The 22,800-nt window shown below is 41.6% G+C and overlaps 1 protein-coding gene across 1 annotated transcript; it reads right to left on the bottom strand.

The window, feature by feature from the left end:
* Positions 1–1,550: 1,550 nt before the first annotated feature.
* LOC145349380 (uncharacterized) lies at positions 1,551–21,696 on the bottom strand. Its single transcript, XM_080197898.1, has 5 exons — positions 21,604–21,696; positions 15,354–15,407; positions 7,555–7,687; positions 4,637–4,782; positions 1,551–1,678 (listed from the first exon to the last, which is right to left on the bottom strand). The coding sequence occupies exons 3-5, from the start codon at positions 7,626–7,628 to the stop codon at positions 1,554–1,556; spliced, it is 345 nt and encodes a 114-aa protein (XP_080054024.1). The 5' UTR covers positions 7,629–7,687; positions 15,354–15,407; positions 21,604–21,696; the 3' UTR covers positions 1,551–1,553.
* Between the last annotated feature and the right edge of the window lie 1,104 nt (positions 21,697–22,800).

The raw sequence follows: 22,800 nt of genomic DNA, 5'->3' as shown, positions 1-22,800 counted from the left end.
AGTGTGAACAACGAAGAAGATCATGGGATACAAGAGTAGAATACCTTTGAAAGAATAAGACAAGTTTGGAGAAGTGTCAGCAGTTGAACGATCTTAAACATTTTAGATATAGAAATCCAACTTCATCAGCTACACAACAATATTTTGTTTTAACAACTCATTGATTCGTACTCAAGTGATTCATATATAACTTGCAGCTGGATTTTACAATCATTGATCATCACAAATATAGGATGCTTGTGAAGAATTTGGTAATGTTTTTGTAAGCTCAAAGGCTTTGAATGTAATAGCATATCAATTTTACATCACTATCCTGAACAATACATGTAAGAGAGAATTCAATTATGAACTTATAGGAGCTGGGAGGTAGGGAAGGGGAAGTAGAATTGGGAGGAAAATGGACATGGGTGCTGGGGGAGTTGAATGCCTGCTACCTTCCTGACTCCCTGAGATTCAGTTGGAGGTGGGCAAGGTAGAGTACACCCTTCTCCCTCTCCTAAAGGCCACTGAGGTCCTTCAGTGGCCAATTAAGGGCCTTGTCCCACTATTCCTACTATTCTACTGGGGTGGGGCAGGGAGTATGCAAGGTGGGAGGTTGCACAGTAAAATCTGGTGGCCTCCTGTGGTTTCTGGGGTGCCTCCTGATTGGACGTTCTGTGGCCAAAGAGGGCAAACCCTGGTTAAATATGCCCAGGCCATAAGTGACAATATCCCACCACCCTGTCTGGTTTCTGCAGCCTTTTCCATGATGACAGGACCTGGCTAGGGATCTATGCTCTCAGTGACACTGCTGGGACTGAAGATTCAGTGTCAAGCAGATATTTGCCCAATGAGCATTGAATTGTGTCAGAGCTCTGGGAAGCACCCTCAGTAGGTTTGACCCCCCAGCTTTTCAACCTGCTGTTGGGGCCACAATGACCACCATTAAATTACAGATTGGAATTGAGACTAGTCAAACCATTAATCCAACATAAACTTGACAAAAATAATATTGTACCGATGATCATAGTGCAGAGGTAGGACAGTTATTCGTGCCCAGGATTCGTTCTCCAGATAGACAGTATTGCACGCATAATATGAACCACCAAGTGGAGGCAAAAGGCTTCATTGCAAAGCTGGAAGGGAAAGAATGGAAGTTCAGCATTTCCATTCATCCAGCCTGTGGTTCCAGAACATCAGCAGCAGATATCATGTTTCTGGTTTCTGTCCATACAACATCACAAGATGGTTTTTGGTGGTAAAGGAGTTGAAAATAAAAATGAAAAAGGAAAACATTTCTTCATCCATAACTTGTAGATATTCATGAATACAATTTTCAAGAACTGAGAATTAAAACCTTAAGCTTGGAACTATTGGTTTCTGTTAATCCTGAAATATGATTTAATATCAATTTAAAGTGTAGATGCGAGAAATATGAAACTAAATATTTAATTAAAATATGTATTGGATAACTGTTTACATATTGCATTTTTTGGTTTATTTTAGAACAGTAATGCAATATTACTGGTGAGTTAGGTAGGATGAAAGGATCAATGTTTACCTGTTTTTTTTGTTTACTTTAGGATTGCGTAACTCAGTGGATGCTTGGACTTCACAAACTTGTATATGCAAACGCTCACCAGAATAATGCTGAGCAGTACAATAAGAATAACCACAAAATCTGATGCAACATTTGAAACTGTAAAGAATAAAAAAAAGATGTTATTAAGATAAGATAAACCAATATCAGTTATGAAATCAGTTATACTTAATATAATATTGTATTGCAAAAATGTAACATACGTCCCTATAATGCTTTTGCTCAATAGAAGGCTTGAAAAATATCTTTACTTGTCGGAGACAAGTTTTATGCTCTCTTTCCCCTTTAAGTTGCAGAAACACTTCAGGAAGTCATTTTGCACATTTGAATTGAGGCCAATCCTGCCCCAATTACTGACAAAATGTGCTGGGGCAAGGCAGCAAAGTAACATGATTCATACAAGTACAAGGCACTGACATAATTTCATTGCTGCTCAGACTGACTGTACTTATTGAAAAACCACAAGTAAAACGTTTTTAAACCACACTCTTATGGAAAAAAGTAAACTTACATTTGCTGGAAAAACCTTAGTGGATCTGGGGAAGTTTCAGTACTCAGATGGTTGGTAGTTTTCAAGCTGTTTCTGTGTATAGTATTGCTGATGCTATTAACAGGGAGATTTATAAAACATATCCACCTCTTGCTAAAGTAATACTTCATTTATTATAAGATACTGCTTGCAATGACAAAAGCTTCAGCTTAAAATTTTCAAAGGCATCATATTGTTTTGAAAGTTGATTTCAATTCTAGTTGTGCAGCCCCTCCCTGTACTGAGTTATTTCAAAAAATAATATTGTACCAAGGATCAGCTTAGTGCAGAGGTAGCACAGTACTCATGCCCTGTTTGAATGCAATTTCCCTGTTAGTGACGTGATCCTACCTAATAATGAATACAGTGGTTTGAAATCACTCAGAAATGCATGTGTGTGTGAGGGCATGCTGCTTGTTCAGATGCTTCTAAAGTATTTTTAAAAAATGCCTTCTATCACAGTATATACTATCATATTGATGGTGGGATAATCTGTAATACAGATTTGCGCATATTCGTAATCCATGCAGACTTTTTCTCACATGACCAGAAACTTAAATTCATGAGTAGCGGTTTCAGTTTTCTGCCAGTTTCAGCCCACAACATAACCAGAGTGAATTCAGAGCAAATAATCCAGCACATATTGCAAAATGATTTGATTAAGGAACAAATATTAATGGAACAGAAACAGAAAATGCTGGACAAAAAAAAAAATCAGCAGGTGTGACAGCATCTGTGAAGAAAGAATAGTCAATAGCTGGAATTTTATCATTGCAAGCAAGCCTCATAGAACGACTTTCTCCTTTGGCCTCAGGCGGGATCTCACGAGCCTCGGGTGGGCGAGGCAGTAAAATTCCGGCAATTGTTTCGAGTCTGGATGATCCTTCATCAGAACACTATATCATTAATGGACTTCAGTTGATTTCTATAAGCAGATACGAAAAACGAAACATGAAGACCCCTTAAGAGGTTAAAGGCACCATCTCCAATTTTTTATTCCCAAAGCTGTGGATTAAATTGGATTTGGGGGAGATGTTGGAAGAGACTGAAAACAAACACACACTTGAGCTTTATAACAAACAAGTATATTGCTTGTAGATCAGGGAAACTGTCCAACTTTTCACTGGGGCCACCACCGCATCAGGATCCACTGACATTTTTCAAATAACAGTTACATTATTGAAGTATTCTATAACGTAGTTAGCTTTTTAATAAGATCTTATGATTTCAAGTGGCTATATTCGTCAGGGACTGAAGATTTTACTGCCAGCAACTTTCATTTCTGAATAACTTTTAACAGAGGGACCTCGGGGTCCCTGTGCATGAGTTGCAAAAATCCAGCCTGCAGGTGCAGCAGGTGGTCAGGAAGGCGAATGGGATGCTGGCCTTCATAGCGAGGGGGGTTGAATATAAAAGTAGGGAGGTCTTGCTGCGGCTGTATAGGGCATTGGTGAGACTGCAGCTGGAGTACTGTGTGCAGTTTTGGTCGCCGTACTTACGCAAGGATATTTTGGCCTTGGAGGGAGTGCAGAGGAGGTTTACTAGGCTGATACCGGAGTTGAGGGGGTTGAGCTATGAGGAGAGGCTGAATAAACTAGGCTTGTACTCGTTAGAGTTTAGAAGAATGAGGGGAGATCTCATTGAGACATATAAGATGATGAATGGGATGGATAGGATAGAGGTGGAGAGACTCTTCCCGCTCAGAAAGGACAGTAGGACTAGGGGGCACAGCCTCAAGATAAAGGGGGGGTGGTTTAGAACGGAGTTGAGGAGGAACTTCTTCAAAGGGTGGTGAATCTCTGGAATTCTCTGCCCATTGAGGTGGTGGAGGCTGCCTCGCTAAATATTTTTAAGACGCAGGTTGATGGGTTTTTGATAAGCGAGGGGATTACTGGTTATGGGGAGAGGGTGGGAATGTGGAACTGAGCCACGACAGATCAGCCATGATCTTATTGAATGGCGGGGCAGGCTCGAAGGGCTAGATGGCCTACTCCTGCTCCTATTTCTTATGTTCTTCTGTCAATTGTAGAAAAATAGTCTCAAGCACGATGAAGTCTCAGAAGCCAACACTGGAGTCCAAGACTTGTGTTGGATCACTGTGCAAAAGAAACCTAACAACAGTGGTCATTAAGAGGTAACTCTACAAACTTTCTACAACCTCCTTCAGTCATCTTTGATGCTCACTTGAGAGGACATTTATTCATCAATACCAAACTGTACTCCCCAGTTCACGCGTTCCATCTCACAAACAGAAATCCACAACTTTATACTCATTCAGCAAAGAATAGTTAAAACTGAGAGTTATGGTATTCAGATGAGAATTTGTATTCAGCCATCAAATCCTCAATTGTTGCAGAGCACTGCCTTTTAGCTAAATTAATAAATTGCCTTTTATTTATGTTCAGTTGGAATGTGATTAATTACAGAAACTTTATAGAATCAGACCTCTTATTTTCTACTGGCTGTAAAATAAATCACAGAATGACTGACATTACTATTCATTTTATCCTAAATTAGGATGAACTTACCAGCTGGCTTGATGAAAACAAATCTTTCTTGATCAATTTCTTCACTTAAGACAACACACAGAAAATTTATTTCGAAATCCTTCATTTTAACTTCTGAAAAGCTCAGGTCAACTTCAATATAAGCTCCTTTCTTGTCTCTTCTTTCACTTGTAATTCAAAGGGACATGAATGAGAAAGAATTAAAATGCATATTGCGGTTTTCAGCACAAAACATTCAAAACTTTAAAACATCACACTCGTGTATTCACACTTTGAGGATTTAGCTGGGTAATCATTTTGAATAGTTATTTTTCCAACAACTTTTAGAAATTTCACTTGTCTATATAATGAGAAAATGACATTATTCACTGACCTAATTAAGCTGTTGCACAATTACATCAAGATCACAACAGGGTTACCCGCAACAATTTATCAAGAATCATGATCCTGAGCAATGTTTTGAGTATGTGACATTAATAAACATCCGTCTCCAAACAAAAGTATTGAGAAAGCTGTTTGTGGAATTTTTGCCTTCCCAACAGAGTTCTCCATAGGATCAAATCGCAGTTACCAGCTTCCAGAGATTGAACACATGTTTGTACAGCACACATTTAGAGATCACCACTTTTTTTTATTCTTTCATGAAATGTGGATGCCTTGGCAAGGCCAGCATTTGTTGCCCATTCATTGTAACCTTTAAACTGAGTGTCTTGCTAGGCATTTCAGTGAGCCATTAAGATTCAACCACATTGCTGTAGTTCTGGAGTCACACGTAGGCCAGACTAAGTAAGGATGGCAGATTTTCTTCTTTCAAGGACATTAGTGGACCAGATGGGCTTCTGCAACAATTGGCCTTTATATGACGCCATTTCGAAACCATTGCATTTGATTCTTAAATTGCCCTCTGAAATGGCTAGGCAAGATATTCATGGAATCATAGAATCCCTATACTGCAGGAGGAGGCCATTCAGCCCATAGAGCCTACACCGACAACAATCCCACCCAGGCCCTATCTCCATAATACCACATTATTACTTATGCTGATAATTCCCCTGACACTAACAGTCAATTTAGCAGTGCCATTTGACCTAACCCGCACATCTTTGGAATTTCGGTCCATGGGCAACAAATGTTGGATTTCCAACAATGCCCACATTCCAAAAGACACATAGGCATTTAAGACTATTCTTACTCTGTTTGAACACAACTAAAAATGAACCTAGCTTTCATTGATATGTCTATCCATTTGTTCATGAATCATACAGTTTGCTCAGTTTTATCAGTTGAACTCTGGATGTTATGAACTTGCTTGATCCAGCTTATTGTATAACTTAATTCAGAGGACTGATTTAGTTCTGAACTTACATAGTAAGTGGTGTCACTTTGAAGCCACGTTGGGCTACAAAAATCTTACTTTCTCGTAAAAGAGCAGTCACTAGAGAATCACTGAACAAGTGTGGGTTTAATGCTTGTTAGGTGAGCAGCAGCTACAGTGAGCTCCTCACGAGCAGCTTGGTAAGCAGCATGACTCACAGTAGAATTTGGGAGTGCACTGGCATTGTATGCCTGACCACTGCATGGACACATCAGATCTCAGATAACAACAGTTATGTTAGATGTAGAACTTCAGCTGCAGCTACTTATCTATTTACAACCAATGATGATCTACATGGAACACTGGATTTTCAGGATAAGTCAGATACTGCATAAGTGAGAATATGGTTTTAAGTCTGAATATTGTTGAAGAGAGAGACATTTGCTGATGTTTATCATCTTGCACTCATCAGGACAAAGGCAAGTTAGCCAAATTTCAAATGAACACAATTTATGCTTCAGAGAGGTTGGTTGGTAAGTCAACTCTGATTGACTGAGGTGTTGCCATATAGAAAAAAAAGGGGAAACTATGGGCTCCCCAGTTTTGGGGGAAAGACTTGAACATATTCCAGAGAACTGATCCCTGCATATCAATGTATGTTGCTTCTAGGTTATGAGCTTAACTGATTATCTGCAATTGGTCATTAGTATGGCTGTTAGCACATTAAGGATTGTTCAGAAAATGCTTGCCAGTTGCAAGTCACATCTAACAGCAGACTTTATGCTTTGGATCTATGCAAATTTTGTGGACTGGTCAAATACAGTCCTATGACAGTAGCCAAAAAAACATATTAGTTGATTTGAGCAGCCATATCATTGGAACATACAGCTTACATCTGTAATACGCAAAATGTTGTTTTGGGCAGGTGGTAGCATTCTATTGCAGAAAACTAGGACTATTACCATTACATATTGGCAGGAAGAAATGGCTTGCATAGTCTTTTCTTCAAAGACAATTTTCAGGTCTGAAAGTGGTGGTTTTTGGTCCATTGCTGAATTTGCATAATAAAGTGAGCAATGATCTGACCAAGATAGACACTTTCCCACAGGACAGCTTTGATGTGCTGGATTTCTTCATCTAGTTTGCACCCTTTTCTCCTCCAATGTAAATTGCAATGATTATTTGAAATTTGGCATTCTTGCATTTGTCATGATGAGCGCAAGATGAAAACATTCAGCAATTTGTCTCTCTTTTCAGCAATATTCAAGTTCTGTACTCCCAACTGACTGTTAGTTATAAGCCTCTTGGTGTTGTGATAGATTCAAAAATTGTGAAGAAGGGCAAGCCAATGACATCAGGCACACTCAATTAACAAGGTATCTTATAGAGACTAATGTAGTAGTTACTTTCCTATGAACAATTAACAACAGGCATTGATCTACATTCTTATCAGTTTCATGGCTGCCAAAATAAAAGATATAATGAACTTGTGTCACAATGCAGGCTTTAATGAAACAGCGTGTTTCCTGCCCACAATGATGACCAGAAGACTCTCAAACAGCAGTAAAAACTTAAATTTTCACAAATTTCCACAAAATTGTTTTTTAAGTTTACAAATACATACGTTAGAACTTCTGTAACTCTGGCACTTTTGCTGTAGTCTTCAATATAACTGTGATTGGCTAGCCAGTACACCATTACTTGAACTGTTGGATGAAGTTCAGTCAATACTCTGCAAGTTATTTCTAGTTTTGAACCTGTAAAAATATGCACATTTCAAAGAAATCTGGAGAGAAACAGAATAACATTGAGATAATTAACAGCTCCACTTGTATTGCCCTAAAATTATTTGAAAACATTTAATTTTAGCCCAGTAGTTATACACTTACTCCTCTAAATAAACTTTCCGTACAAACGCATTATTTGGCTGAAAAAAGTTATGGTATTTCCATATTTTACAGCATTTGATTTTAAATAGAGTAAAACAATCAGATTTCAAAATGATTTCAGTCAACTTTATCTCCAGGAAATGTATCATTTTTGTATCATGTAGTAACGTGGCCCCTTTAAGGGGCAATCCTAAGCAGGTCATGTGATCAGGCCAGACCCTATAGCGCAGCTGGGCCAATCGGAAGCAAGGGAACGCATCCTGCTTTGTGAAGAATCTTCAGTTGGAGCCAGGGAGGAGAAGAGTAGACTTGTGCAAGTGTTTCTGTCAGAACCCCAGTGTTGGACTGGGGTGAACATGATGAAGTGTCACATGAAACCAGATTATAGTCCAACAGATTTATTTGAAATCTCAAGCTTTCAGAGACTGCTCCTTCGTCAGTTGAAAAGATGAAGTGACAAAGTAGCAGCGCTCTGAAAGCTTACAATTTCAAATAAACCTGTTGGACTATAATCTGGTGTCATGTGACTTCTCATCTTATCTTGACAATAGTTATATTAGTTGATAAACCCTTTGTTGTTGGAGCCACATTGAGTCATCTCCAACTAATACACTGGCAGTGAGGAAATACTATATCAGAAGTTGGGAGATTACAATGCTCAGTTTGAGTGGGGGAAGGTGATTGTCAAAGCTAAGAAGAAACAGATACAAACACTCTTAAGATGCCTTTAATCATGAAGAAGTTGAGAGCTGGGGGCAATATATCAAAAGGATAAATTATTTCTTCGTAACTAATGAGATCACCATAAAGGAAAAACAAAAGGTGATACTACTCTGTCTGTGGCTCTCAAACTTACAGCCTAGTGAGGAGCCTAACATGACCTGATGCTCTGGACATGATCAAATGGTAGGATTTATTAAATACCATTTTAATCCCTGACCATCAATCATCATATTGCATATAAGTTTCATTCAGCTGTGAGGGCTCCAGGGGAGATGGTCTCTGGATTCGTGGCCAGACTACGACGCTTAGCAACGCACAGCAAATTCAGCCCAGCTTTGGGGGAGACTTGAGACTGTTCGGTCTGTGGGATTAACAGCTCACCATACAAAAAATGCTGCTGGCTGAGACTAAACTCTGAGAAAAACACACAGAGATGGCCAGGCAACTGAATGTGCTGAACCTGTGATACATCACCACATGAAGTGGGAGCAGTCCTTTCTCACAAGATATCAGGTGAAATAGAGAATTGCATTCATATCAAGAACCATATTCAAGGCCAAGAACAAATATTCTCAAATTGACAAGGACAGACTCAATGCAGTGGAGACATTTTGTCAATATTTATGTATATGGAAGGCACTTCACTATTGTATCCGATGACAAGCCTCTGTTAGAATTGTTTCAAAAGAACAAATCTGTACTACCAATTGCATCTGTGAGGGTACACAGATGGGCCTTACTGTTGGCTGCATTAAGCTACTCCTTCTAGGAAAAGCCAGTGACATAAATATCAAATGCAGATGCAGTCAGCCACCTCCCTCTGCTGCAGACCGTAACACCACCACTTGTGCTGCAAAAAATAGTGTTGGCATTGGACCCACTAGACACGTTGCCAATTTCAATGCCCATATAAAGCATTGAACTGAGAGGGATCCATTGCTTTGCAAAGTTAAGAGGATGGTGCTACAAGATTGGCACTATGATAAGTTGAAGCACATCAGACCCTACTTACTGCATAGGATGAAGATAACATGTGAGGATAGCATCTTATTGTGGGGGGGCTCATGTTATAGTGCCACCCGAGGGCAACAGCTTTTATATCTGGAGTTTCATGATATGCACCCTGTGAAAGTAGAATGAGGGCATTAGCCCGAATCTATGTTTGGTGGCCAGGCATCAAAGAGATTAAAAAAATGGTGAGCTAGTGTTCAAGTTATCAAACGCATTAGTCTTTGCTGCCAAATATGCTACTGTGGGAGTGGCTGGGCCAGCCGTAATCGCACTTGCGCATAGACTTCACAGGACCATTCATGGGACTTGCATTCATCATCCAGGCTGATACACATTCAAAATGGCTAGATATCCAACTAATGAAGTCTACCACAGCCACTACCACCATCAACAAGTTTTGACAGATTTTTTTGCTATTCATGGCATCCCTGAGGTCTTAATGTCTGACAAAGTACAATATTTACAACTGAGAAATTCCACCAATCTGTCAAGTCAAATAGGAAATGTCATGTTCATTCAGCCTTGAGTGGCTTGGTAGAGTGAGTCATACAATCATTTAAAGCTTCTATGAAAAAGCAAGCTCAAAGGCCATTGACTTTATATTTGGCAAGTTTTTTGTTATCATGTAATACTATGTCATATGCTACCACCTGAGTTACACCAGCTTAATTATTAATGGAACAATGCTTATGAACCCACTTGGATTTGGTATTTTCAGATTTGCTGGGGAGGGTGGAGATGAGTCAAGCCTCCCAAAAAGAACACCATGACTCAAAAAGGGACAGAGCGTTTGAGGCCAATGACCAAGTCACAGCAAGAAATTTGTGGTGGTGGACCGGTCTGAGTGTCAGCAAGGATCATAAAGAGAAGGGGACCAGTTTTGTAAGTGTCAAAAGTACCAGGTCGCGGTGTGAAAATACATATGAATCATTTCATGAAGAGAGCAGGCCCTGACCCAAAGGACCAAAAGGTGTATCCCGCTGTGGACTCCTGCATATCAGCTATGGAACCAGGGATACCTGTGACCTCCATTGAGCCTAGGAGTCTCTGGCTTCTGTAGCCAAGGAGGAAGAAGTCGGCGGGGCTGATGCTGACCCTGATCTGATGAGTGTGCCTTTTCCTTCGGCCAGACATGATTCATTGCTTGCTGAAGGACCCTGCATTGAGTTGAGGTCGTCTGCAAAAGTCCGAATGTCTCCTGACAAATTGACTTCATGAGTGGATTTTTCCCTTGGTCTCCCTTATGTGATATTGTCTCTATATGCCGTGTGTAATGTTATTCCTCTTTTGTTTCCACTCATAGCTACACCAAGAATTGGGAGAGGTGAAGGAATGAGATAACATGACGACATTAAGGGGTGATCATTTGTGGGTCAGACCAAAGGAAGACGCTGCATGGGAAGTCGGGCCAAGGATGTGCATCCTGGGACAGGGAGCATTTTCAGTTGGAGCCAGGGAGGAGAGGAGGCCTGTGGAAGTGGGATTTGCCATATACTCAGTTTAATTGTTAACTTCAAAAATTGTAATATTAAGTAACTGAACCTCCATGGCATCAGCTCAAGTTGCTGCAATTTAGTTTAAGTCTGACAGAAATATATATCAAAATGCAATTTACATTAGCAAAATGCCCAAAAGTCTATTTCCTCCCAAGTCCAATAATTTATGAAACTAAAAAGGGACGTTTTTAGTCCTTTATGCACTGATTTTTTTCTCATTTATAAATAAGAATAAATTAGAGCTTGTCAGTTTGAATTGATTTGACATAATGTTCAACTGTAAATAAACCAATATGCATTAGTTTGATGTTTTGGTATTTTCTTTTTAACTTAGTGTCTCATATAATCCACTGACAGTTGTGATGATTAGATTATAATTGACAATCCTAAACTCTGATTCCCCCAAGAGCACAAGGGGAGGTGATGGGGTAGGGGTATTGTCACTGGGCCAGTAATCCAGAGACCCAGGATAATACTATCATGGCAGATGGTGGAATTTGAATTCAACAAAAATCTGGAATTGAAGGTCTAATGATGACCATAAAATGATTGTCAGAGAATACTGACTAATGTGACTCCAGATACACAGTGATGTGGCTGATTCTTGAATGTCCTCTGCAAACCACTCAGTTCATAGAATCCCTACAGTGCAGAAGGAGGCCATTCGATCCATCGAGTCTGCACTGACCACAATCCCACCCAGCCCCACTCCCGTAGCCCCACATATTTACCCTGCTAATCCCCCTAATACTACAGTCAATTTAGCATGGCCAATCAACCTAACCCGCATATTTTTGGACTGGAGCACTGGGAGGAAAACCACACAGACACAGGGAGAATGTGCAAACTCTGCACAGACAGTGACTGTAGGCCAGAATTAAGCCCATGTCTCTGGAGCTGAGAGGTAGCAGTGCTAATCACTGTGCCACCCCAAATTGTGGATTGGTTGTGGATGGACCACCTGATGTCGACTTAGGCTTGACCACTCAGCCTAATATCCCAGACAGAACCATCACCATCCAATAGTAGAAGTGGTGACAGCATAGTGGCAAACAGTTAGGAGAAAGTTGCTCTGGGAATCCTCAACATTGACTCTGGAGACCACAAAATCTCATGACATTAGTTTAAACATGGGCACGAAAAATTTCTGCTGATTACCGTATATTTTCCCACCCTCTCCAACTGATGAATCAATACTATTCCACATAGAAGACCATCTGAAGGAAGAACTTAGGTAGAAAGGGTGCAAAACATATTCTGGGATCACCAAGATGGTGGCTTGGTAGTACCACGACAGATCAAGCTGGCTGATTCCTAAGGAACATAGCTGCTAGACTGGGTCTGCAACAGGCAGTGAGGGAACCAACAAGAGGGTTTAAAAAAAACTTGATCTCATCCCTAACAATCTGTCTGTTGCAGATTCACCTGCCCATGGCAGTATCAATGGGAGTGGCCACCACATAGTTCTTGTAGAGACAAAGTTCCAATTTCACATTGAAGATGCACTCCACTGTGTTAAATGACACTATCACCACACTAAATGGGAGAGTCTAGCACACTAGTACAAAAAATAAGGCTGAAGCATTTGCAACAATCATGGCCCCTTCCAGAGGTCCCGAACATCAAAAATGCCAGTCTTCAGCCAATTTGATTCACTCCACATTAGATCAAGAAACAGCCGAGTACTATATTTGGCAGCAGTACTGAACACTTGTGCTCCAGAACTTGCCGTACCCCTAGCCAAGCTGTTCGAGTACATCTACCACAATGTGAAAAATTTGCCCCAAAGCAGAACAAATCTAACCAAGCTAATTACCACCCCATTAGTTTACACTCAATCACCAGTAATGAACTTGCTTAGCAATAATCTTTTCACCGATACTTAATTCAGGTTCCGCCAGGGTCACTCAGCTCCTAACCTCACACCAGCCTTGGTTCAAACATGGACAAAAGAGATAAAATCCATAGGTGAGTAGAGAATGACTGCCCTAAACATCAAGGCAGCTTTTGACTCAGTGCGGCATCAAAGAGACATAGCAAAATTGGAGTCAATGGGAATCAGGAGGAAAACCCTCCTCTGGTTGGATCATACCTCACATAAAGGAAGATGGTTGTGACTGTTGGAGGTCAATCATTTCAATCCCAGGACATTATTACGTGAGTCCCTCAGGGTAGTGTCTGAGGCCCAACCATCTTTACTGCTTCATCAATGGCCTTCCCTCTATCATAACTTCAAAATGGGGATGTTCACTGATGATTACATAACATTGAGCACCATTCAAGACTCTTTCGATACTGATGCAGTCTATATCCAAATGCAGCAAGACCTGGTCAATATCCAGGCTTGGGCTGTTAGGTGGTGAGTAACATTCAGGCCACACAAATGCCAGGCAATGATCATCTCCAACAAAAGAGAATCTAACCATTGCCCCATGACATTCAACAGCATTTTGCCATTGCTGAATCCCAACTATCAATTTCCACAGGATTACCACTGACCAGAAACTGAACTGGACTACCCATAGAATTGTGGCTACAAGAGGAGGTCAGAGGTTAGAAATTGTACACTAAGCAATTCACCTCCTGATTCCCCAAAATCTGTCCAGCATCTACAAGGCCTAAAGGGGTGTGATGGAAAACTCTGCATTTGCCTGGATGAAACACAGAAACACAAAGTAGAAGCAGGGGTAGGCCATTCGGTCCTTTGGGCCTGTTCCACCATTCATTTTGGTCATGGCTGATCATCAAGTTCAATATCCTGATCCCCCTTCCCCCAATATCCCTTGATCCCTTTAGCCCCACAAGCTATATCTAATTTCTTCTTGAAATCAGACAATTTTTTGGACTCAACTACATTCAGTGGTAGTGAATTCCACACATTCACCACCCTCTGGGTGAAGAAATTTCTCCTCACCTCAGTTCTAAAAGGTTTACCCCTTATCCTCAAACTATGATCCCTAGTTCTGGACTCCCCCACCATTGGGAACATTTTTTTAAAATCTATCCTGTCTAGAGTCAGAGAGGTTTACAGCATGGAAACAGGCCCTTCGGCCCAACATGTCCACGCCGCTCTTTTTTTAAAATCTCTGAAGCTCAACCCAATTGCCCGCATTTGACCCATATCTCTCTATACTATCTTACCCATGTACCTGTCGAATTGAACCCTGTTTCAATTTACTATGAGATACCCTCTCACTCTTCTAAACTCCAATGAATATAATCCTAACTGACACTCTCTCCTCATATGACAGACTTGCCATCCCAGGAATCAGCCTGGTAAACCTTTGTTGTACTCCTTCTATAGCAAGGACATCCTACCTCAGATAAGTACACCATAACTGCACACAATATTCCAGGTGTGGCCTCAACAATGCCTTATACAATTGCAGCAAAACAACCATATTCCTATCCTCGGTTCCTCTCACTATAATTTTTCCCAATTTCTGGACTCCAAGATTTCATTGAGTGTCCACCTCTCTCAATTTACCATTCAAATATAATCTGTCTTCCTATTATTGCTACCAAAGTGGATAACCTCACATTTATCCACATCATACTGCATCTGCCATGCAGATGCCCACACATTCAACCTGCCCAAATCACACTGAAGCATCCCTGCATCCTCTTCACAGCTCCCTACATTACGATTACAGTTTGGTGGTCTGTATAACCATCCCCACCAGTGGAAGATAACTCAGAGGCTAGCTCAGCTTCTCCAAGTTATGAACATTTCCCCTGCCAGTTATCAACTTCCCTCCTGTCTAGGCTAGAAACCTGCATGTGTTAATGCCTCTATTTACAAAAACACAAAACATATGCCCAGAATTTAACACATCAAAAAGCCCTCCCCCTCCATTCCCCCCTCCCCACAACTAACATTTGTTAGCAGCAGTGTGCACCATCTACTAGGTGCACTACAGAAACACAGTAAACTTCCAATCTCCACCAGGATCATAGGCATATTGGAACATCATCACTATAAACCACCTTGACTTGAAAACAGGTTACCAATCCTTTATCCTTGATGCATCAAAATCCCAGAATTCACTATCTAACAGTTTTGTGGCATAGGATTGCAGCAGTTCACAAAGTTGGCCCCAACATCATCTCCTCGGTGCAACTAGGAATAGGCAGTAAGTACCATTCTTACCAATTGCACTTATATCCCAAGAATGAATTTAAACAAAGCATTTATGTGGAGGAATTAGTGGTCTCAAAGGCTCCTTATATTGGGAAGCAATCAGGAAAAACCAGAATGGATGCAAAAGTTGATTTTATTGCTTTATTTTACTGGCTTCACTTACCAACCAATGCTTCAATCGTATTATTGCACGGATATAAAATTTGGGGAACATGATCTGTGAAAAGAAGTTTTAAGATATAAGGTAAGCTATGAAAATGTCAGTAATTTTTGAACATAGTTTGAGAAATTCAGAATTTAAAACCACAAAATAATTTCCAGATGAAAGAATCATGTTGCGAGCTTTCATAAAATATGTTTCTACTCATCAAAAATATACTTAAAATAGAATCTATGCAAGAAAATAAGAAAAGACCATCCAGGAATTTGAATTGATTCCTACCAATGTACACAGCAACAGACTCTCCAACTTAATCATACAGAACCTTGCAAATGTCATCTATCAAGTTATATATTATAGAATGTCTTTGAGTAATAACTACATTTCTTGAGGATGTATGGGCTTTGATTTAACAGCAAGTGTCTAAACAAAAGAAAATTATCAACCAAACTACTCATGCATTTAAAAAACATTTGACATTAAATGATACATTTTTCTTTATACATATAGTACTGGTAAGGCTACCTTTAACTATTGATTTTATCAATCCTTTAAGGATAGGAAGGTTGGTAACACAGTGCGGGAATGTCACTAGCCAGTGACATTCCTGTCTTCTTCACACAGCCATGCCATCTTACAAACTGCGGAAATGCTCCTCCCTGGAGCTCATTGAGCCAAGTGGTCAATTAAGGGCTTTTTTGCTTCTTTTCCAGCATTTTATTAGTGCTTTGGACTGTCCTGGTTCTTCCATTCTGAAGTTTTATTTAAGAACACCCACCAATGCCTCTACTTTCTCAGAAGGCAAGGGAAAATTAGCATGTCTGCTGTGACTCCCACCAATTTTTTTTTTTACAGATGCACTATAGAAAGCATCCTTTCTAGATACATCACAGCTTGGTATGGTTCCTGCTCTGTCCAAGATCACAAGAAACTACAAAAGGATGTGAATATAGCCCAGTCCATTACACTAAACCAGTCTCCCATCCATTGACTCCATCCACACTTCCCGCTGCCTCAGAAAAGCACCCAACGTAATCAAGAACCCACACACCCTGGACATAGTGTCTTCGACCTTCTTCCATCGGAAAAAAGATACCAAAGTCTGAGATCATGTACCAACTGACTTAAGAACAGCCCTGCTGCCATCAGACTTTTGAATGAGCATTTTATATATTAAGCTGATCTTTCTTTTCACCCTATCTGTAACTGCAGCACTATATTCTGCACCCTCTCCTTTCCTTCTCCTCATGTTCTCTATGAATGGTATGTTTTGTCCGTATAGCATGCAAGAAACAATACTTTTCACTATATCCCAATCTGTGATAATAATAAATCAAATCAAATAACAGGGGGTGATGGCCAAGTAACTCTGGCAGCATCTTGGCGGATTCCAGGGGGATGCCTCCCTTTTCCTTTGACCAGGGAGAGACTCCCAGCAGCAATAGGAGCTACAGCACTGGCTGCCCTCAGTGATGCAGCCCTGCCCACCTAACCGAGGGCAGTCTCACTGGACCCAGCACTCCTAGCTTCCCCTTGTCTGACTTTGATGGGGCATTTCCATTGATGCATCAATCATCCTGCAGATGCAGCCCCAACAATTGCCATCACTAGCAGCTGAACTGATGCGACAGTCTGATCTGCATTCACTTACTTGGCTGCCACTGAATAAATGCAACCCCAGTACCACTGAAGCAGGCTCACTTTCCACCTTTGGCCACGATGGTGGGCCCCCGTCTCACCTCCATAAAATTCAGCCCATTATAGGCCCCCTACCTTTAGTATGGTGTTGGTGTGCTGAGAAAGGCAAGGATGGAAACAAATCATTTGTTACAAGCACAAAACAAATAGACTGTAGTTTAAGAAGCATTCTCAAGGCTAGTCATGTAGACTAGACTTTCAGCAAAGATACCTAAATATGAAGGTGATTGAAATGCAGTTATGTATAAAAACCAAATTCTACATGAAACATCAAGATAAAAGTAAACAACTGGAGATGTTGGAATCTGAAACAAAAACAGAAAATGCTGGAAAATCTTAGTAGCACCTATGGAGGGAAAATAGAGCCAACGGCCGCAATTCTCCCATCGCAACCCACAACTTTTCTGTCAGGTTGGGGTACGAGATGTGCATCTCCGGCCTCGAATAGGGATTTGCGCGTGTGCCAGGAATGCATGTGCATCTCCCAGAGCTGGCGAACAATCACCAGTCAGACCATGCTGGAAACTGGTGGGAAGACAGGTAAGTAATTTAGTTCAAATATCTTTATTAATTAATTATCAGGATCTTTCAGGTCCCAATTGAATCTCCCACCCTGCCAGCAGTACTTCATTCCGGCGGGGTTCAGGCTAGCTCCACATGTTCGGGGAATGAGTGGGAGACCCTGCTGGAATGAATGGGGGGCGCAATTGGGGCCGGGCAACAGGAGGTGGTGCTTCCTGGGCATGGGCACCCTGGCAGTGCCAACCTGTGCTCTCTGGCACTGCCCAAAAGGCAAAATGCCTATGCCGAGGGGGCACCTTGGCACGGTCAACTGGGCATTGGGCAGCACCAAGGGGCAGGGCCCATTGTGGACAGGGCCTAGGAGTGATCGGCGGTGGTGGGTGTCCCACTGCCAATTTGTAGAAGGATTGGTCTGGGACGGAGGGACGGCAACAATTGGGACGGGCTGAAGGGGCCTGCCTCTGGAGGGGTCTTACCTGGGACAGGGGTCAGCCGGGGCAAGGGGGATCGCTGGGTGGTGGGGGGTGGTAGGCTGTGCATCGGGGTGCTCCAGGTTGGGGGACTGTGGGGGGTGGGGGAGGTCAGGGCTGGCCCGGGAATTGCTGTGGGGGCCGCAATCAGGCCATGAAGGAGGCTGGAGGGGCAGCATGCGGGGGTCCCAGGCCGATGGCCAAGTTGGGAGTAGGGGTGTGACCTGATGTAATGAACATTGTCCTGAGTTCAAACTAACACAAACTGGAGCATTATGGTTTGATTAACATTTAAATATGGCCCATTTGGACAAGATTGAGTCAAACCTTTAAACTGAAGTGCACAGATTATATTTGTCTTCCCATAATATTCTCTGAAGCACCAGATGAGGAGGAAACAACTGTCATCTTTGAGTGTGATAAAGGTAAAGCTTTGACATACATGGTAGATGGATCCAATTCTTTCCCCAGCCCTTTTTTTAATAAGTGCCAAGTTGCAAGACGGTCTGCTTTTACAAAAAAAAAACTCATCCCTCTCAGTTGCTATTTTCCTTCATTATTGAGTAAGTGCTTCATCCAAGTGTCCAGGTTCTACGTATCTCTATCAGCCAAACTACATTATTTTTTCCCATTATTTTTTGAAATGTACGATTGCTGGGCTGATAAAATGGCTCCAGCTGATCCCATGCTGGCTTCTGGATGTTTCTGAGCAGTCTGAAAGTCAACAAAGGCTAACGCCTCACATTTTCCGAAATATAACTCTCCTTGAATCACAAACATACCAGTCAAGCCAACGCAACGGGAACGATTTTGGATCTGCACTCTCCATCTGCAGGAATGGCTTCGCCTGCTAAAGATCCGGAGGATGTGATTCATGCTCTGAGTTTTTGAGTTCTGATCTAACTGGCTCCTTGCCAGTAGAATGGTGTGAAACACACCGCAGGACAGCAGAAAGCTCAGTTTAACGCATCAACGTGTCATTAGCGAGGACTTTCTCCAGAACTTCCTCCCTCACTGGCTGTTCAGTGGGCACCAATTATCTCCCCGGGGCTGTAAAGGTAAGTATAATCCCTGGGGGAACAGGGGCATGGCCAGGAAGTGGCCTGGCAATGCTCCCAGGCATGGCCTAACTGGCACCATGCCCATGCTAATGCCAGCTAATTACCATGCCTATGCTGAGATTGCCACTTCAGCACCAAGTACCCGGATTTGATTCCCAACTCAGGTTATTATCTGTGCAGAGTTTGCATATTCTACCCGTGTCTGCGTGGGTTTCCTCCGGGTGATCTGGTTTCCTCCCACAATCCAAAAAGTGTGCTGGTTATATGCATTGGTAATGCTAAATTTTCCCAGTGTATCCAAACAGGCACCGGAGTGTGGCGACTGATGGATTTTCACAGTAGCTTCATGTAAGCCTATAGGTGATACTAATAAGTAAACTTTAAAGTTTTAATCTGGCAGTGCCAACTTGTGCCAAAGGTCGACCCAGTGAGAGCCTCATGGGAAGTGGAGGGAGACGTTGCCAATGATCACTGTGGGTGAGGGGGGTGGGGGGCAGGAATGTGGTGAATTTGTTGCTGTGGGTGCCAGTTCAGACTGTGAGGGGGGCAAAGATGGGAAATTAAGAACATAAGAAATAGGAGCAGGAGTAGGCCATCTAGCCCTTTGAGCCTGCCCCACCATTCAATAAGATCATGGCTGATCTGAAGTGAATCAGTTCCAATTTCCCGCTTTCTCCCCATAACCCTTAATTCCCTTGTCTATCAGAAACCTATCTACCCATGATTTAAATATATTTAGCGAGGTAGCCTCCACTACTTCAAATGGGCAGAGAATTCCAGAGATTCACGACCCTTTGAGTGAAGAAGTTCCTCCTCAACTCCGTTCTAAACTGCCCTCCCCTTATTTTGAGGCTGTGCCCTCTAGTCCTGGTATCCTTTCTAAGTGGGAAGAATCTCTCTACCTCTACCCTATCTAGCCCCTTCATTATCTTGTAAGTCTCTATAAGATCCCCCCTCATCCTTCTAAACTCTTAACGAGTACAGACCCAGTCCATTCAATCTCTCCTCATAAGCTAACCCCCTCATCTCTGGTAATTTTCTCTGTACTCCCTCCAAGGCCAGTATATCCTTTCACAAATAAGGGGACCAAAACTGCACACAGTACTCCAGCTGCGGCCTCACCAGTACCCTGTACAGTTGCAGCAAGACCTCCCTGCTTTTATATTCTATCCCCCCTGCTATAAAGGCCAAAATTACTGATGATCGGTGGGTGGGTGGTGAGAAATGGGGCCAATGGTCAAGTAGACGAGTGATGACTCTAAATGAGGGTTTGAAGGAGGGCACCTGAGCCCTCTGCTTTGTGCTGGGACGCTGAGGTTTATTCAGGTTCTTCCCACCTGAAAATCTGGCCGAAGTCAACAGACCTTTGCATGTTCCGCATCCCCACACTCCGAGTCACTACAATTCCCTTGGCAGGCGGGATGGAAAAATCCCCCCCTAGTCTATAACCTGGTGCTTTTGGCCTAAGTGTTACCTGTTCCAACACAAAATGGCTTCCAACCATGGGGTTCATTTAACAACCTGAAGCCAATGTCACGTGACCAAGACTTGAGCTCTCAAGAGTTCCTCTAACAAGCTGTTGGAAGTTGTAGGCAGTTCCAGTTTGATCTCCAAAGAGAAACAGTAGCTCCAGGCAAGAAGCCTGCGCTGTTTACCATCAAGCAGGTGGCAACAGAAAGAACTCTAGCTCTGGTCAAACTGTAGAACTGCTAGAGCAAGGGAACTTGTGTCTTCAGGACTAACCCAACTCTACACGTCTCCCAACATTGCTTCTGGAAAGACGGATCATCCTGCAATAATCAGCCAACTGCAGGGACATCCTATTAGACTTTTGATTCTGGGCACTGGATATATCTATCTCATTGTGGTTTAGCACTGAAACTCCTTTTTCCCTTATTCCTCTGTGTTGTATGGGTGCAAAGCGGCAGACTTCGCAAAACTACTCACTGCATTTTCTGCATGTGTGAAATAAACCAACCTTTTTCATTTTATCTCATTTGCTGTGCAAATTATTCATAGACGATTGGAACATGCCAAATTTAAGGGTTGGGGAAAAATATGTCACCATTTGCAAAGAGGGGAGTCAAACTCAAAACACCTTTCAGTTTACAGACAGGTAGTGAGAGGAGAAATCAAGGCTGTTTACACAAACACAAAACAAAATCATTTCAAAGCAGAACTTCAAGAAATGTCTGATCTCTAAACTCTAGTATGTCTGTATTAATTCCACAGTTTTATATAAACTAACATCTCCAGCTTTTGTTAAGTGTATTAGAGATATTTTAAGGTAAGTTGCACCCATAAGATTTTTATTTTTGATTATCATAGCTCAAAATCTTTACTTCAACAGATTATAGCAAAAGCCTTTAATTCTTAGAACTGTTGCAAACACGGATTATGAAACAGTCATAACGAAACCTGTGTCGCCTTTTTCAAAAAGTGTTAAAACTAATAACGCTGAAGTCTTTTTAAAAATGTATGGTACCTGCTTTAATCTCTTACCTGAAGTGTGATGGTACTGCACTGACAGAGTATAAACCTTGCTATTGCTGATGGATTCACAGATGAAAATAAACACAACCAAAGGCACAGTCATCCTACAGATGTAACAAAATGACATGGAATGGATTCTTCTCCTATTTTAGTTTCAAATAGTCTGTGTGTTGCACAGTTAAAATAAAGACTTCCGTGTTAGGCACAGGGGAAGTAAAATGTGCATTAAACATTAATTCAGCACAACCAAGGCAATTATGCAATAGATGAATCACACTTTCAACTGCCAAGTGTGCAGTTAATGGTGAAAATCAATGGCCCTTAACTTCCCTGGGATTTATGTCGGTCTGGCAGCGTAGACTGGAGATTTGCGCTGGGAGACCGTGAAATTCCCAAAGTCTATACATGAGCCCTAAAAATGCCTTGTGTTTGAACCTCCCGATTGTTATTTTTTGGCTGTCAAACTGACTACGCTGCATTACAGATCGATGAGACAACGCTAATTTTGCTTAGATGCCCAATAGTAGGTAAATATTTACATTGACTTCTTTGGACACTTTCGTTCTCAGTCTAACTGCAGTGGAGAGGCAGCAGACATGTGGGAGATTCTTTAGGTGGGTGAAATTTTTGCATATATATTTAAAAGATGTTGAAAATGTGCAGAAAATGAAAAAAATGTATAAATTTTAATCCTTTTACAACTTGTACAAGTCTGCTATTAATTCCATGAAAAAGTGCTTTTACACGTTAAGAAAGTAAGTTGGAATCTTGGAAGCATTTGGAATAAGCTTCAGCTATAGTTAAGTTATAATTTTTTTCAATGATGCATTTTAACACTGCGTGTTGTATTCCAGTTTTAACAGTCTCTGTAACGCAACACTGATCCCAAGAAGCCTCTTATGTAGCAAATTTGAGATGTCCGGAAAGTCACTGGGGCTGCCAATGGAATGTATATTCCACTGAAGGCACCAATAGACGAGGCACTTCCAGTCATCAAAAAGAAACAGTTGCATTCTTTAAATGTGATGATATGAGGATTCTCGATGTAAGCGCTGACAACTGGGCAAGTCCCCATCACTCATTCATCCTAGCAAACTCAATGTGAAGCTAGGCCATGACAACACCAGCATGAATTACGGATTGGAATACCCACTGAGCACGTGACTTACGACAGCATTTCGGAGGACTACCAATGAAGCACAGGAA

Source organism: Carcharhinus amblyrhynchos, chromosome 10 (assembly GCF_965287045.1).
Source record: "Carcharhinus amblyrhynchos chromosome 10, sCarAmb.v2.hapA, whole genome shotgun sequence".
Lineage (NCBI taxonomy): Eukaryota > Metazoa > Chordata > Chondrichthyes > Carcharhiniformes > Carcharhinidae > Carcharhinus > Carcharhinus amblyrhynchos.
This window is presented reverse-complemented; position numbering and strand designations above follow the sequence as displayed.

Coding starts and splice junctions, on each gene's coding strand:
- LOC145349380 (XM_080197898.1), bottom strand. CDS start 7,628: ATGGTGTACTGGCTAGCCAATCACAGTTATATTGAAGACTACAGCAAA. Junction 4,783..7,554: donor AGAGTTACAGAAGTTCTAAC/GTATGTATTTGT, acceptor TTGAATTACAAG/TGAAAGAAGAGACAAGAAAG. Junction 1,679..4,636: donor TGTTTTCATCAAGCCAGCTG/GTAAGTTCATCC, acceptor TATTCTTTACAG/TTTCAAATGTTGCATCAGAT.